Source organism: Stomoxys calcitrans, unplaced genomic scaffold (assembly GCF_963082655.1).
Source record: "Stomoxys calcitrans unplaced genomic scaffold, idStoCalc2.1 SCAFFOLD_84, whole genome shotgun sequence".
NCBI classification, from domain to species: Eukaryota; Metazoa; Arthropoda; class Insecta; order Diptera; family Muscidae; genus Stomoxys; species Stomoxys calcitrans.
Genome location: NW_026739168.1, coordinates 1 through 16,477, shown reverse-complemented (window position 1 = coordinate 16,477; position 16,477 = coordinate 1). Strand labels below are relative to the sequence as shown.

Sequence of the window (16,477 nt, the reverse complement as noted above, 5' to 3'; positions counted from 1 at the left end):
ATTTCATTAATGTTTTCATATAAATATAGCAATATAAACATAGCATTCTAAAAGAATAAATTGAGTATATATTTTCTTGACATTGACCTTCGGTCGTCTGTCCATTATTAAAATATAGTGTATATACTAGAGATTTACGAGTTTGTTTTTCCTTTCTTTTATATATTAAATTCAGACAATAACTGGTTTCTATATAACATACAAGTTTTTAGATAACTGGCTAAACTTTTCCAGTGTATAACATTTCCATTGAGAATATTTATTAAATCAGATTCATTAATTATGGGCATTTGGAAGAACATTAATCGGAATTCTTTGAGAGCTGGGCATCGACCCAGGAAATGTTGAATGTTTTCTATTTCAACTGTATTACACATTGAACATATTGGATTTGAATTTGTTTGGAACCTGTTGGAATTTAATGAAAACATCCCACTTCGAGCTTTTAATATCCACATCAGTTCGTCCTGCCTCAAGGGTTCGACAAAGTATAATCCCCCAAAAGTAGGTTGGAGCTTACTGTAGAAGCGGTGTGTATTATTTGCGTTTGAAAGTGCATCATTTGTTTTTGTTGCACGTATGTTTTGGAGGAGATTTTGAATGTTTTGTAACCAACATTGTTTTGACAGATTTGGCGTGAAAGCTTCTGTACTATTTTGCAGAGTTAAAGAATTTATATGCGTTTTCCAAAATATTTCGTGTCTCATCACTTTTTTGGCTAGTATTTTAGGTAGCCTATCATCTTTGTAATCATACAAAATTCTCGTTATATAGTTAAGATGGTTGTTCAAAGTGTATATATGCCCGTTTTCGACACCAGTCTCTAACATCATTATGTACGTTGGAGTAAAACTTGGCATTTTTAATACCTTCTTTAAAAAATATAGTGTCAGTTGGTCAACTTCATCAAAGTGAGAAAACCCCCATATTTGTGATCCATATGATTGTATAGACCTACTAATGGCCAAGAAGAGTTTCCATTTTGTTTTTATGGACACATTAGGTTTTGATAAGAAACAATTCCAAGTGGTGTTGATGCTATTTTTGGCTAATTGATTTCTCTCCTGTATTTGTTTCCGGAGTGAGAGTTTAGGTGTAAATGTCAACCCCAGGTAAGAATATTCCGATGTAATTGAGATCTCTGTTCCATTATACAGCCACTTTTCCTTACTCGAAAGCTTTCCTCCCTTCCGAAATACCATTATTTTTGATTTCTCCATGTTAACCTCCATGTTCCATATTTTGCAATATTCCTCCAGTTTTTGTATCATACGCTGCATCACGTCTATTTCGTCAGCTAGGATGACGATATCATCGGCATACATCAGAAGTCGAATATTTTGATCATCCACTGTGGTACCACCACCAATGTATTCATGTAGGTCATTGAGGTACAAAGCAAATAGGAGAGGAGATAATAAGCAGCCCTGTTTAACACCTGTGGTTGTATTAAAATCACTGGAGAGTTCCTGGCCTGTCCATACAGAAAAATTAGTTTCTTCATATATTTTTTCAATAAAGTTAACTACTTTTGTTGATACTCCTATGGTATGAAGTTTGTATATCATGGCTTTTCGAGATACTCGGTCAAACGCAGCTTTAAAATCTACGAAGAAAGCATAGGTTTTTTTGTTTTTGTGCCAGTTTAAGTGTATTATTGAGGATAAGTTGAACAAATTATCAACGGTAGAGTAATTTTTACGAAATCCAGCTTGATATTCATTTATTTTTCCATGTTTTTCTGACCAATTAGCCAGTCGATCTTTGACAATACCCATCATCACTTTTGGTAAGCAATTCATGAATGATATTCCACGGTAGTTATTGGGAAGAGTTTTGTCACCTTTTTTAAATATTGGGTAAATAATGCTTCTAACGAACGACTTGTCTACTTCTCCTTTTTCGAAAATAACGTTGCAAGTACATGTTATTTCTTGTAGCAATTCATCAGTTGCGTATTTATAAAATTCGTATGGCACACGATCTTCTCCTGGTGCTTTATTTAGCTTTGCTTTGCCTAAGGCCTTTTTAACTTCCATCAAACATATTTCCCTATCCAAGTCATCATCTCTCCAGTGTATATAGGCGTAATGAATATCTGGAAAATTTTTTGTGTGGGTTAGCAGTTGTTGGAAATAATTCTTTAAGTCCTCCGTTTTCACGGGTATGCTACCACACCTTTCTTCGTTTCTCAGCTCCCTAACGATCTTCCACCAATCATGAGAATCTTTCACCTCGTCTATCTTTCTTTCCAATCTGTTATTATATTGGGCTTTGGCATTTTCACAAATTTCTTTATACCGTTTGTTAAAGTATACATACTTTTCTCTATTTTCACGACTAGCGTACTTTCTAAATTTATCCAAATATTCAAAAGATTTTTTCCTTGCGTTAAAACATGTAACGTTGAACCATTTTTCACGACCTGAAAATGTCATTGTTGTCGTAGCTATAGATCGATGTGCTTCTTGTATTATTTCCGCTATTTCGGAGAATGAATAAGGGGAGAGTTGTCTGCGCGTTGTAAGGATTTTGTTTATTTCATTCTGGTATTCAAAATATTTGCGATTATCCCAGTTAAGCTTTGGTAACAGTGTATTGAGTTTTTCCGGTATATTTTCACTTCTATATATCATCGATAAAATTATTGGCATGTGATCTGACCAGATTTTATTCCCAACTGTAAATCTGTGTACTCTCGACAAAAGTTCTTGTGAGATCGCACATATATCATTGACCGACGTTCCAACTGTACTTACAAAGGTGAATTCTCCAATTTCATCGCCATTTGTCATTCCATTTGCAATTACCAGCCCGTGGTCATAACAAAGCTTCAAGAAGTCTCTTCCTCTTGAATTTATTTCCGCATCTTTTGATCTCCTTTCCTCAAGACCAGCATGAAATGTCTCCTTAAAAATTTCATCGATGTTTTTTTGCAATGATCCAATTCTCACGTTCAAGTCGCCAATTATTATGGGATTTTCAATGCTACATTCCCTGAGTATAGAGTCGATTTTTAAGAATTCTTCTTTCCAAGTTTGTAATCTCATGTACATTGGTATGATGTTAAATTTTAAGCCATTAATAATAATCTTTATTACGTTTATTCCTTGTTCAGTTGTATGTGTATGTTGAACACCAAACTTTTTCAGATCCTTCCTTATTCCGATTAAACAACCACCAATTCCTCTTCCAAACCGTGAATTTCTTGCAGCATAGTGCCAAACTAATTCAAAATCGCCAAAGTATTTACTAAATTTTTCACATTTATCCGCGCAAATATGAGTTTCCAAGAGAAAAAATATATCAAAACTGTTTATATACTTAAAAAAGTCTACGTATAGCATTTTGTTTTCTAGCCCATGTACATTATATGACAAAATATTTAAAAAATGATCCTCAGTTACAGTTTGGCTTTTATCTACATTGCTTATACTTAGTTTTTTTGATTAATTTTGCTTAATAAGTTATTATAGCTAAGATCTAATGCACTAAACTTATCGCCATATAAATCTTTTAGTTCCGCGTCAGCTTTGTTCTTTCCACACATTAACTCTCCGGTCCTTGACCATGACATCCATTTTGTCCCAATCTTTATGGAGTCATTTCTTACAAAAACTTTGTGTGTTTTGTCGATTCCAAGTATTTCAGTCTTCAGTTGGAATAAGACCTTTTTGTTTTGCTGCCTTCTTTCACTCAAATCTTTTTCGATTATAATATTAGTACCGGCTAATTTGTTGGTATTTTTAAGTACTTGTCTCACCATTTCTTCGTCTTGCATTTCTACGATCGTATTTATTTTATTTCTTGATGAGTATATAGCCCGGGCTGATATTACTTTAACATCAGCTAGCTTTAATGTGTTTTTAAAAAAATATTCTACGGATCGTTTTGGGGAACCTTTCATCATAATACCTTTGACAAATAGATTTTTACGTTTACTCTGCTCTACTAAACGGAGAATCTGTTCTTGGCCTTTTTCTTTGTCTGCTTTCAATTCAGCAATTTCTGATCGCATGGCATCGTTTTCAGCTTTAAGCTCTTTGAATTTGTCATCGATATCAGCTATGTGATTCTTAATTTCAGCAATATCACTTTTCGTTGCTACATTTTGCAGCTTATTCTCCATTACAGCTTCCATTGACAGTTGCATCATTTTCATTAACTCTGACAATTGTACATTTCCAACTAGTTTCTGCGATTCAGTCGAATTTACATCTTCCGGAGAAGTATCAACTAGCATTCTTTTTATATGCCAGCTATATCCACATCTGAACCGATCTGGGCCAAATTGAAAAAGGAAGTTGAAGGGCCTAACACAACTCACTGTCCCAAGTTTCAGCAAAATCGGATAATAAATGTAGCTTTTATGGGCCTAAGACCCTCAATCCGAGGATCGGTCTATATGGCAGCTATATCCAAATCTGGACTGTTTTTGGCCAAATTGACAAAGGATGTTTAAGGGCCTAACACAACTCACTGTCCCAAATTTCGGCGAAATCGGATAATAAATGTGGCTTTTATGGGCCTAAGACCCTAAATCGGAGGATCGGTCTATATGGCAGCTATATCCAACTCTAAACCGATCTGATCCAAATTGACGAAGGATGCCGAAGGGCCTAACACAACTCACTATCCCCAAATTTCAGCAAAATCGGACAACAAATTGGCGGATCGGTCTATATAGGGGCAGATCGGTCTATATGGGGGCTGTATCAAGATATAGCCCGATATAGCCTTCTTCGAACTTAACCTGCTTATGGGCAAAAAAAGGTTCTGTGCAAAGTTTCAGCTCAATATTTCTATTTTTAAAGACTGTAGCGTGATTTTAACAGACAGACGGACGGACATGTATAGATAGTCTTAGACGGACATGACTTAGATCGTCTTATTGCCCAAAAACTAATTGCGGATTTTTTAAAAGAAAGTAAATGCATTTTTAATAAAACTTAGAATGAACTTTAATCAATTACACTTTTTTATACCCACCACCGAAGGATGGGGGTATATTCATTTTGTCATTCCGTTTGCAACACATCGAAATATCCATTTCCGTCCCTATAAAGTATATGTATTCTTGATCAGCGTGAAAATCTAAGACGATCTAGACATGTCCGTCCGTCTGTCCGTCTGTCTGTTGAAATCACGCTACAGCCTTTAAAAATAGAGATATTGAGCTGAAATTTTGCACAGATTCTTTTTTTGTCCATAAGCAGGTTAAGTTCGAAGATGGGCTATATCGGACTATGTCTTGATATAGCCCCCATATAGACCGATCCGCCGATTTGGGGTTTTAGGCCCATAAAAGCCACATTTATTATCCGATTTTGCTGAAATTTGGGACAGTGAGTTGTGTTAGGCCCCTCGACATCCTTCGCCAATTTGGCCCTGATCGGTTCAGATTTGGATATAGCTGCCATATAGACCGATCTCTCGATTTAAGGTTTTGGGCCCATAAAAAGCGCATTTATTGTCCGATGCCGCCGAAATTTGGGACAATGACTTGTTTTGGGCCCTTCGATATTTGTCTTCAATTTGGCTCAGATCGGTCCAGATTTGGATATAGCTGCCATATAGACCGATCTCTCGGTTGAACAATGACTTGTACTTATAAGCATTTGGTCTAAATCGGATGATATCTATAGAGCTGCTATGTGGCATAAGGTATGCATTTTTCACTGGATTTTGACGAAATGTGGTTCACATATATACCCGAGGTGGTGGGTATCCAAAGTTCGGCCCGGCCGAACTTAACGCCTTCTTACTTGTTTTACACTTTTTTTTCTAAAGCAAGCTAAAAGTAACACCTGATAACTGACAGAAGAAAGTATGCAATTACAGAGTCACAAGCTGTGAAAAAAGCTGTCAACGCCGACTATATGAAAAATCCGCAATTACTTTTTGGGCAACCCAATATATACTCTATAGGATGGGGAAATGGATATTTCGATGTGTTGCAAACGGTACGACAAAACGAATATACCCCCATCCCTCGGTGGGGGGGTATAAAAAACGAATGAGGAAGTAAGTAAACCCCCATTGTAAGAACTGTGCATACACTTCAAATGTGTTGCATTCATTTATATGAGAAAAGACCCCCCCTCCTAATTTTTTATGAAAATTCCATATCCAAACATAGACAAATGAACTTCCCTATGGCATTGTCTCTCAAAATTAGCATAACCTTAGATTATCGCTCTTCGTGGCAACAACATCACAAATCCTCTTCTCCTCCATGTTCTAAAAATCTAAGATGCTTGTAAAGCGTTTCGACAACTGTCAAATTAGGTCGAAAGCCTTCGAAGAAGATCAGTTTCCTTAACAATTTTCCATTTTTATTTTTATTTACTTTTTTTTTTTTTTTTTTGTTTTTATGGGAAAATTTTCAATTGTCTTGCTTAGCAATTCATAAGATTTTGTTGTTTGGCATGTATTTTCATGAAAATTCCAGGATATAAATCCACTTCAATGCTTCATGAATAAGCGGAAATAAATAAAATTCAACTTAAATGCACAGTCAACACATATACGCTTGATTTAAAATGCAATAAAAGAAGACGGACAGACAGACGGACGGACAGACAAACAATTTATTTAACAATCAGGGAGTTGGTATGCTTTGGCATTTTATGATTTGCTGCGATTTTGGCCACAGCTTTAAATGTTAGTCTGTCTTTTTAAGAACATTTTTATTGCAACAAAAGGGCCAACAAGCAAACCCATACAGCCTGCCATGTACCGAATAGGCCGGGGCCAAAGTAGAAATCCTCTAAATTATGTGAGATTATTTTTTACGATATATGTAAACTATAATTTGCTCATAAAAGCAGCCTCGTTAGGATTTATTTTCATTTTTTTACGTAAAAAAAAAAAAAAAAAAAAAAATCGTAAATTCCATAGGCTCTTCCGTAATGTTTTGCCTCATGGGTGAAGCAACACAGCAGGGTGGCCATACATCTAAGAAAAACACCCAAGCATTTCATTGCAACATTCTTTGGCAATCGTTCTTAAATGCGGTGGAACCAATTTCAATATGATTCCTATGTAATGACAGCAGCACACCGCAGCCACCGCTTTTTATACCCACCACCGTAGCAGGAGGGTATACTCATTTTGTCATTCCGTTGGCAACACCTTGAAAAATCCAATTTCCTACCCTATGTGCACGTTTTTGATCTTTGTAAACATTTAAGGCGATCTGGTCATAACCGTCCGTCCTTCAGGCTGTTGAAATCACCCTAACGTCTTTAAAAGTTGAGATATTAAGCTGAAACTTTGCACCGATTCTTTTTTATACCCACCACCGAAGGATGGGGGTATACCCATTTTGTCATTCCGTTTGCAACACCTCGAAATATCCATTTCCGAACCTAATACTCTTGAATTTTCAAGGTAATCGGCTGAAACGATTACCTTGAAGTTGTCACAGATTGTGTAGGTTGGTCTGGAAGGAAACATAGGCTATATAATTTTTTGATATCGGGAGGGGAGCGGACCCTCCCCCTTACCGCAAAAGTACTACCCAAAAATAAAAGCAGCCTGATGGGGACAATATGGGACTCAAATGAAAGGTATTCAAGAGTAGAGTACAAAATTCACAATAAAAGTTGGGTCCAAGTACCTCGGGGGCCGCCCCAGACCCAAAACCGTCATAAAAAAGGTTTATTGGACGATCATGACAATATGGGACTCAAATGAAAGGTATTCGGGAGTAGACTCAAAAACGGCTGAACCGATTACCTTGAAGTTGTCACAGAATGTGTAGGTTGGTCTGGAAGGAAACATAGGCTATATAATTTTTTGATACCGGGAGGGGAGCGGACCCTCCCCCTTACCGCAAAAGTACTACCCAAAAATAAAAGTGGCCCGATGGGGACAAAATGGGACTCAAATGAAAGGTATTCAAGAGAAGAGTATGAATTTCATAATAAAAGTTGGGTCCAAGTTACTCGGGGGCCGCCCCTGCCCCAAAACCGTCATAAAAAAGGTTTATTGGACGAGCATGACAATATGGGACTCAAATGAAAGGTATTCCGGAGTAGACTCAGAAACGGCTAAAACGATTAACTTGAAGTTGTCACAGTTTGTGTAGGTTGGTCTGGAAGGAAACATAGGCTATACAATTTTTTGATATCGGGAGGGATGCGGACTCTCCCCTTTACCCCAAAAGTGCTACCCAAAAATAAAAGTGGACCCATAGGGACAATATGGGATTCAGTTAAAAGGTATGCAAGAGTAGAGTACAAATTTCATAATAAAAGTTGGGTCCAAGTACCTCGGGGGCCGCACCAGCTCCAAAACCTCCATAAAATAGGTTTATTTGACAATCATGACAATAGGGGACACAAATGAAAGGTATTCGGGAGTAGATTACGACTATGGTGAGGATGTAGCAATAGGCTTTATAATTTTTTGATAACAAAAGGGGGCGGACCTTCCACCGTTACCCCAAAAACACCACCCAAAATCAAAAGTGGACCGATAGGGACAATATGGGTACCAAATGAAAAGTATGCGGGAGTAGATAACGAATCTGGCATACAAAATCATATCAAAGTAAAGGGGGTAACCCCAACCCCACAAAAACGCCCAAACTGGGCACATTAGCCAATCACGGATATATGGGACTCGGTTTGTTTGTTCCGTATAGACTGAGAAACGGCAGAACCGATTTTATCGAAATTTTCGCATATTTGGGGCCAATCAAAGGCGCATTTATTGTCCGTTGTCGCCGAAATTTGTGACCGTGAGTTATGTTAAGCCCCTCGATGTACTTTTCCAATATGACACCGATAGGTTCAGTTTTGGATTCAGCTGCCATATAAACCGATCTTTCTTCCATTTGGCACCAGATCGGTCCAGATTTGGATATCGCTGCCATACAGCCCGATCTCTCGATTTAAGGTTTTGGGCCCATCAAAGGCGTATTTAATGTCCGTGGTTGCAAAAATTTGGAACCGTGAGTTACGTTAAGCCCATCGAGTTACTTTTGCAATTTAGAGTTCAGATTTGGATATAGCTGCCATATTGACCGATCTCTCGATTCAAGGTTTTGGGTCCATAAAAGACTTATTTATTGTCCGATGTCGCCGAAAGTTCGGCCCGGCCGAACTTAACGCCTTTTTATTTGTTTTGCCCATAGGCAGGTCACGTTGAAAGATGGGCTTTATCGACATATACCTTGATGTAGTCCCTATATAGACCGATCTACCGATTTAGGTTCTAGGATCCATAAAAACCGTGTTTGTTAATCAATTTCGCTGAAATTTGGCAGAATGAGTTGTATTGGGCTCCATGATATCCTTGCCCGATATGATTTAGATCAGTCTATATTTGGATATAGCTGTCATATATACCGATGTCCCGATTTATTTCCAGGGGCCATAACAGGAGCATTTACTACCCGAAGTCAAAGAATTTTTTGCACAAAGAGCTGAATCATACGCCTAGGCATCCTGCATATGGTGTATATCGGACTATATTTTTATATAGCTGCCTACTTAGCACCTTTTTTTATATACCCATTACCATTACCAACTCTAGTCATTCCGTTTGTAACATCTCGAAATATTGGTCTAAGACCCCATAAAGATATATTCTTGATCGACTCGACATTCCGAGTCAATCCATGTCCGTCCATCCATCCATCCGTCTGTAGGAATCACGATCGCGTTCAACCGCTTGAAATTTTGCACAGATACTTACACCTGGTGTAGGTCGTTGTGGATTGCAAATGGGCCATATCGGTTCAGATTTGGATATAGGTCCCATATAATCCGATCTTCTTGAAACCCTGTAAGCCACAATTTTTGTCCAATTTCGCTTAAATTTTGAACAAAGTGCTCTGTTATGACTTACAACAACTGTGACAAGACCGGGTCAACTCGGTCTATAACCTGATCTAGCCCTCATACAAACCGATCTCCCGATTTGACTTTTTGAGCCCTTGCAAGGCGCAATTTTTGTCCGATTTTGCTGATATTTTGCATGTAATCTTCTGTTATGACTTTCAAAAACTGTACTACGTAAAGTCAAGATTGGTTTATAACCTGGTATAGCTCCTATATAAACCGATCTCCCGATTTGACTTCTTGAGCTCCTGGAAGCTGCAAAACTATGTCAAATACGGTTTGATTCGGTCTATGACCAGATATAGCTCCCATATTTCAACCGATTCCATGGTGGTGGGTTTTCAATATTCAGGCCGGCCGAATTTAGCACCCTTTTAGGTGTTATGCTCTACGTCAATGAATTATGTTAGAACCCTCAACGCCCCAAGTGAGTTTGATTCAGATCGAACCATATTTCGATATAGCCGCTTAGTTTTCATTAAGGCTGTACTTTTCACTAGACTTGACGTTATGAGGTGGGTATCCCAAGTTCGGCCCGGCTGAACTTGATGAGTTTTTACATTCTCTTTAGGAAATATAGGAAGCAAGCAAGGCGCGAAGCCCCCATGAACTTTTTTTTGTAATAAAGTGGTGGTAAAAGAAAAAAAAAAAAGCACCAACAATGAGAATACGATATGTAGTATATCCTTATTTGTGCGCCAATGTGTAATCCTTGTTTATGCCTAATAAAACATTTAGCATTTGTTAATACTTGTTCAACAACTCTTTCTTGCTGCTGTTGTTGTTGCGTTCGTGAGATACACCACAGCACTATTGACACATGAATGTGAAGTTCTCTCCTTGGTGGAGGGGAGAGAATACACTGCAAGAAAATGGTAAAATATTTCAAAAGAAAGTAAATGCATTTTTAATAAAACTTAGAATGAATTTTAATCAAATATACTTTTTTTACACTTTTTTTCTAAAGCAAGCTAAAAGTAACAGCTGATAACTGACGGAAGAAAGAATGCAATTACAGAGTCACAAGCTGTGAAAAAAATTTGTCAACGCCGACTATATGAAAAATCCGCAATTACTTTTTGGGCAACCCCATAGTTATTATGACGGGAGTTACATCAGCCTTGCTTAAGGCAAAGGATACCAATTTCCGATTCATACACCTGTTGTTTGATTTACAAGCAATTTTTAAGCCAAACGAAAAAAAAACAAGTAAAAAGCCGGGTCGGGCCGGGAGCCGAACTTTGGATACCCACCACCTCGGGTATATATGAAAACCCCGTTTCGGCATAATCCAGTGAAAATTGCATAACTTATGCACCCAAATTCGACACGGATATTGAGAGGGCTTACAAATAAAAGTCACTGTTGAATTTTGCATTTCAAATTTCAACAAAATCGTGTAATAATTAAAGCTTTTATGAGCTTTAGACCCTTAATCGGCACATCGGTCTATATGACAGCTATATCCAAATACAGTCTGATCTTAGCCATATTTGGGTCAGATAGCGGGTGGCCTATAACCACCCACTGTTTCAAATTTTAACGAAATCGGGTAATATATAAAGCTTTTATGGACTTCAGACCCTTTATCGTTAGATCGGTCTATATGACAGCTATATCTGAATAAAATCCGATCTAAACGATATTTGGGTCCTATGTTGGGAGGCGTAAAACTATTCACAGTTTCAAATTACAGCGAAATCGGATAAAAAATAAAGCTTTTATGGACTCCAGACCCTTTATCGGCAGATCGGTCTATATGGCAGCTATACCTAAATATAGTCCGATTTGATCCGCATTTGGGTCAGATGTCGGGAGGCTCCAAATAACCTACTGATTCAAATTTCAGCGAAATCGGTAAAAAAATAAAGCTTTTATGGGCTTCAGACCCTTTATCGGCAGATCGGTCTATATGGCAGCTATATATAAATATAGTCCGATCTTAACCATATTTGAGTCCTATGTTAATAGGCGTAAAAATACTCAATGTTTCCAATTTCAGCGAAATCGGTTAAAAAAGAAAGCTTTTATGGGCTTTAGACCCTTTATCGGTAGATCGGTCTATATGGCAGCTATATCTAAATATAGTCCGATTTGATCCATATTGAGGTTGGATATCAAGAGGCTTAAGATAACCCTCTGCTTCTAATTTCAACGAAATCGGACAATAAATAAAACTTTTATGAGCTTCAGACCCTTTATCGGCAGATCGGTATATATGGCAGCTATATCTAAATATAGTCCGATCTGAACAATATTTAGGTCCGATGTCGGGAGGACAAAAACTACTCACTGTTTCAAATTTCAGCGAAATCGGATGAAAACTACAGCATTTATGGGCATTAGACCCTTTAACGGAAAAACGGTCCATATAGCAGCTATACCCAAATATGGCGCGATTTGGCCCGTTCAAGAAGTTAACCAGCGTGCATCAAAAAGACGTATCTGTGCCAAATTTCAGCTCAATATCTCATTTTTTGAAGGCTCTAGAGTGATTACAACAGACAAACGGACAGATGTATAGACGGACAGACACACGGACATCGTTAAATCGCCGTAGAATTTTACGACGATCCGAAGTATATATACTTTATAGGGTCAGAAATTGATATTTCGATGTGTTGCAAACGGAATAACTAAATGAATATATCCCCTATCCTACGTTGGTGGGTATAGTAAAATAAAACAAGTAAGAGCGTGCCAAGTTCAGCCGGACCGAATTTTATATACCCTCCACCATGGATCACATTTGTCGAGTTCTATGCGCGGTATCGCTTCTTAGGCAAACAAAAAATATTGAATAAGAACTGTTATGCTATTTAAGCTATATCCAGTTATAGTCCGATTGGGAAAATAAATGAATGCTGAACATTTTAGAAGTCATTGTTTAAAATTTCAATTTATTCGGATAAGAATGGCGCCTTGTAGGGGCTCAAGAAGCCAAATCGGAAGATCGGCTTATATGGGAGCTACATCAAGCTATTGATCGATTCAGACCATATTAGACACGTATGTTGAAGGTCACGAGAGAAGTCGTTGTACAAAATGTCTTCCAAATCGGATGAGAATTGCGCCCTCTAGAGGCTCAAGAAGTCAAGACCCAAGATCGGTTTATATGGCAGCTATATCAGGTTATGTACCGATTTGCACCATACTTAGCACGTTTACTGGGAATCATATCGAAATACGTCGTGCAAAATTTCAATCAAATCGGACAAGAATTGCGCCCTCTAGAGGCTCAAGAAGTCAAGATCCAAGATCGGTTTATATGGCAGCTATATCAGGTTATATACCGATTTGCATCATAGTTAGCACAGTTATTGGAAGTGATAGCAAAACTCTAAGTGCAAAATTTCAGTCAAATCGTACGAGAATTGCGCCCTCTAGAGGCTCAAGAAGTCAAGATCCCAGATCGGTTTATATGACAGCTATACCAGATTATGAACCGATTTAAATCATACTTAGCACAGTTGTCGGTCGAGAAATGCGCCCTCTAGAGGCTCAAGAAGTCAAGACCCAAGATCGGTTTATATGGCAGCTATATCAGGTTATGTACCGATTTCCGCCATCCTTAGCATAGTTATTGGAAGTCATATCGAAATACCTCATGCGAAATTTCAGCCAAATCGGATGAGAATTGCGCCCTCTAGAGGCTCAAGAAGTCAAAATCCCAGATCAGTTTATATGACAGCTATATTAGGTTATATACCGATTTGCACCATCCTTAGCACAGTTATTTGAAGTCATAACAAAACACCTCATGCAAAATTTCAGCTAAATCGGATAAGAATTGCGCGCTCTATGGGCTCAAGAAATCAAAATCCCAGATCGGTTTATATGGCAGCTATATCAGGTTATGTACCGATTTCCGCCATCCTTAGCACAGTTATTGGAAGTCATATCGAAATACCTCATGCAAAATTTCAGCCAAATCGGATGAAAATTGCGCCCTCTAGAGGCTCAAGAAGTTAAGATCCCAGATCGGTTTATATGGCAGCTATATCAGGTTATGTACCGATTTGCACCATACTTTGCACATTTATTGGAAGTGATAGCAAAACACGTCGTGCAAAATTTCAGCCAAATCGTATGAGAATTGCGCCCTCTAGAGGCTCAGGAAGTCAAGAGCCAAGATCGGTTTATATGGCAGCTATAGCAAAACTTGGACCGATTCCGATCATATTTGGCATGGATGTTGAAAGTCATGTCAAAAGTCTTTGCTCGGTTTCCGCCATCCTTAGCACAGTTATTGGAAGTCATATCGAAATACCTCATGCAAAATTTCAATCAAATCGGACAAGAATTGCGCCCTCTAGAGGCTCAAGAAGTCAAGATCCAAGATCGGTTTATATGGCAGCTATATCAGGTTATATACCGATTTGCACCATACTTAGCATAGTTATTTGAAGTCATAACAAAACATCTCATGCAAAATTTCAGCTAAATCGGATAAGAATTGCGCGCTCTATGGGCTCAAGAAGTCAAGACCCAAGATCGGTTTATATGGCAGCTATATCAGGTTATGTACCGATTTGAACCATACTTTGCACATTTATTGGAAGTCATATCGAAATACCTCGTGCAAAATTTCAGCCAAATCGGTCGAGAAATGCGCCCTCTAGAGGCTCAAGAAGTCAAGACCCAAGATCGGTTTATATGGCAGCTATAGCAAATCATGGACCGATTTGGCCCATTTGCAACCCCAACCGAGCTATACTAATAAAAAGTATTTGCGCAAAATTTTAAACGGGTAGCTTTACTTCTTCGAAAGTTAGCGTGCTTTTGACAGACAGACGGACGGATGGACAGACAGACGGACGGACAGACGGACGGATAGACGAACGGACGGACGGATAGACAGACAGACAGACAGACGGACGGAAGGACGGACAGACAGACGGACGGACAGACGGACAGCCGGACGGACGGATGGGCTGACAGACGAACGGACGGACGGACGAACATGGCTAGATCGACTTAAAATAACACGACGATCGAGAATATATTGTATTGGGTTGCCCAAAAAGTAATTGCGGATTTTTCATATAGTCGGCGTTGATAAATTTTTTCACAGCTTGTGACTCTGTAATTGCATTCTTTCTTCTGTCAGTTATCAGCTGTTACTTTTAGCTTGCTTTAGAAAAAAAGTGTAAAAAAAGTATATTTGATTAAAGTTCATTCTAAGTCTTATTAAAAATGCATTTACTTTCTTTTAAAAAATCCGCAATTACTTTTTGGGTAACCCAATATATACTTTATGGAGTCTCAGACGCATATTTCTTTGTGTTACAAACAGAATGACGAAATTAGTATACCCCCATCCTGTGGTGGAGTGCATATCAAGTAAAAGCGTGCTAGATTCGACCGGGCTGAATCTTGGGAACCCACCACCATGGATTCTGCTAAAATACGGGAGCTATATCGGCTTGTAAAGCTCAAGAAGTCAAATCGGGCGATCGGTTTATATGGGAGCTATATCATGTTCTTGACCGCTGTGGGCCGTACTTGGCACAGTTGTTGGAAGACATAACACAACACTAGGTGCAAAATTTCAACTAATTCGGATGAAAATTGTGGCTTCCAGGGGCTCAAGAAGTCAAATCGGGAGATCGTTTTATATGGGAGCTATATCAGGTTATAGACCAATTCGGACCCTACTTGGCAAAGTTAATGGAAGTCATAACAGAACACTAGGTGCAAAATTTCAGCTAATTCGGATGAAAATTGAGGCATCCAGGGGCTCAAGAAATCAAATCGGGAGATCGGTTTATATGGGAGCTATATCAGGTTATAGACCAATTCGGACCTTACTTGGCAAAGTTAATGGAAGTCATAACAGAACACTAGGTGCAAAATTTCAGCTAATTCGGATGAAAATTGAGGCTTCCAGGGGCTCAAGAAGTCAAATCGGGAGATCGGTTTATATGGGAGCTATATCAGGTTATAGACCAATTCGGACCCTACTTGGCACAGTTGTTGGAAGTCATAACAGAACACCACAAGCAAAATTTCAGCCAAATCGTACAAAGAATGGGGCTTCCAGGGGCTCAAGAAGTCTAAACGGGAGATCGGTTTATATGGGAGCTACATCTAAATCTGAACCAATATGGCCCATTTGCAATCCCCAAAGACCTACGTCCATAGTTAGTATCTGTGGAAAATTTCAAGCATCTAGCTTTACGCGTTCGACCTCTTTCGCCATTGCGATAGATGGACGGACATGGGTAGATCGACTCTGAACTGCGAGACGATCAGGAATATTTCGAGGTGTTACAAACGGAATGGCTTGATTAGCAATACCCCTATCTTATGGTGGTGGGTATAATGAAACGATTTCCTCAGATGGACGTACCGAACAAGATCGACTTTCAATGTAAAGGCGATCCTTGGTTACTTGCTTTTACAAAGAAAATTTCAATTACACCCCTCCTACGGTGAAGAGTTTTAAAAAAGTAATATTTTTCCAAGTGTGTGCCCTTACGTTTCGTTATACATTTCTTTACTACAATAGCTCTCCTTGTCACCCTCAACCAAAAATCCATTAACAGCGTGGAAAACGAAGGGTTAATGGTCACTATACATTTCTTATTATTTAACAATATTTTTATGGCCTGCATTATGTATTC

The 16,477-nt window shown here is 38.5% G+C and overlaps 1 protein-coding gene across 1 annotated transcript; it reads right to left on the bottom strand.

Annotated features, from left to right (window-relative positions):
- Positions 1-1,324: 1,324 nt before the first annotated feature.
- Positions 1,325-3,380, bottom strand: LOC131998395 (uncharacterized). The gene is made up of 2 exons (XM_059370682.1): positions 1,530-3,380; positions 1,325-1,474 (listed from the first exon to the last, which is right to left on the bottom strand). The coding sequence occupies exons 1-2, from the start codon at positions 3,345-3,347 to the stop codon at positions 1,325-1,327; spliced, it is 1,968 nt and encodes a 655-aa protein (XP_059226665.1). The 5' UTR covers positions 3,348-3,380.
- Positions 3,381-16,477: the final 13,097 nt, after the last annotated feature.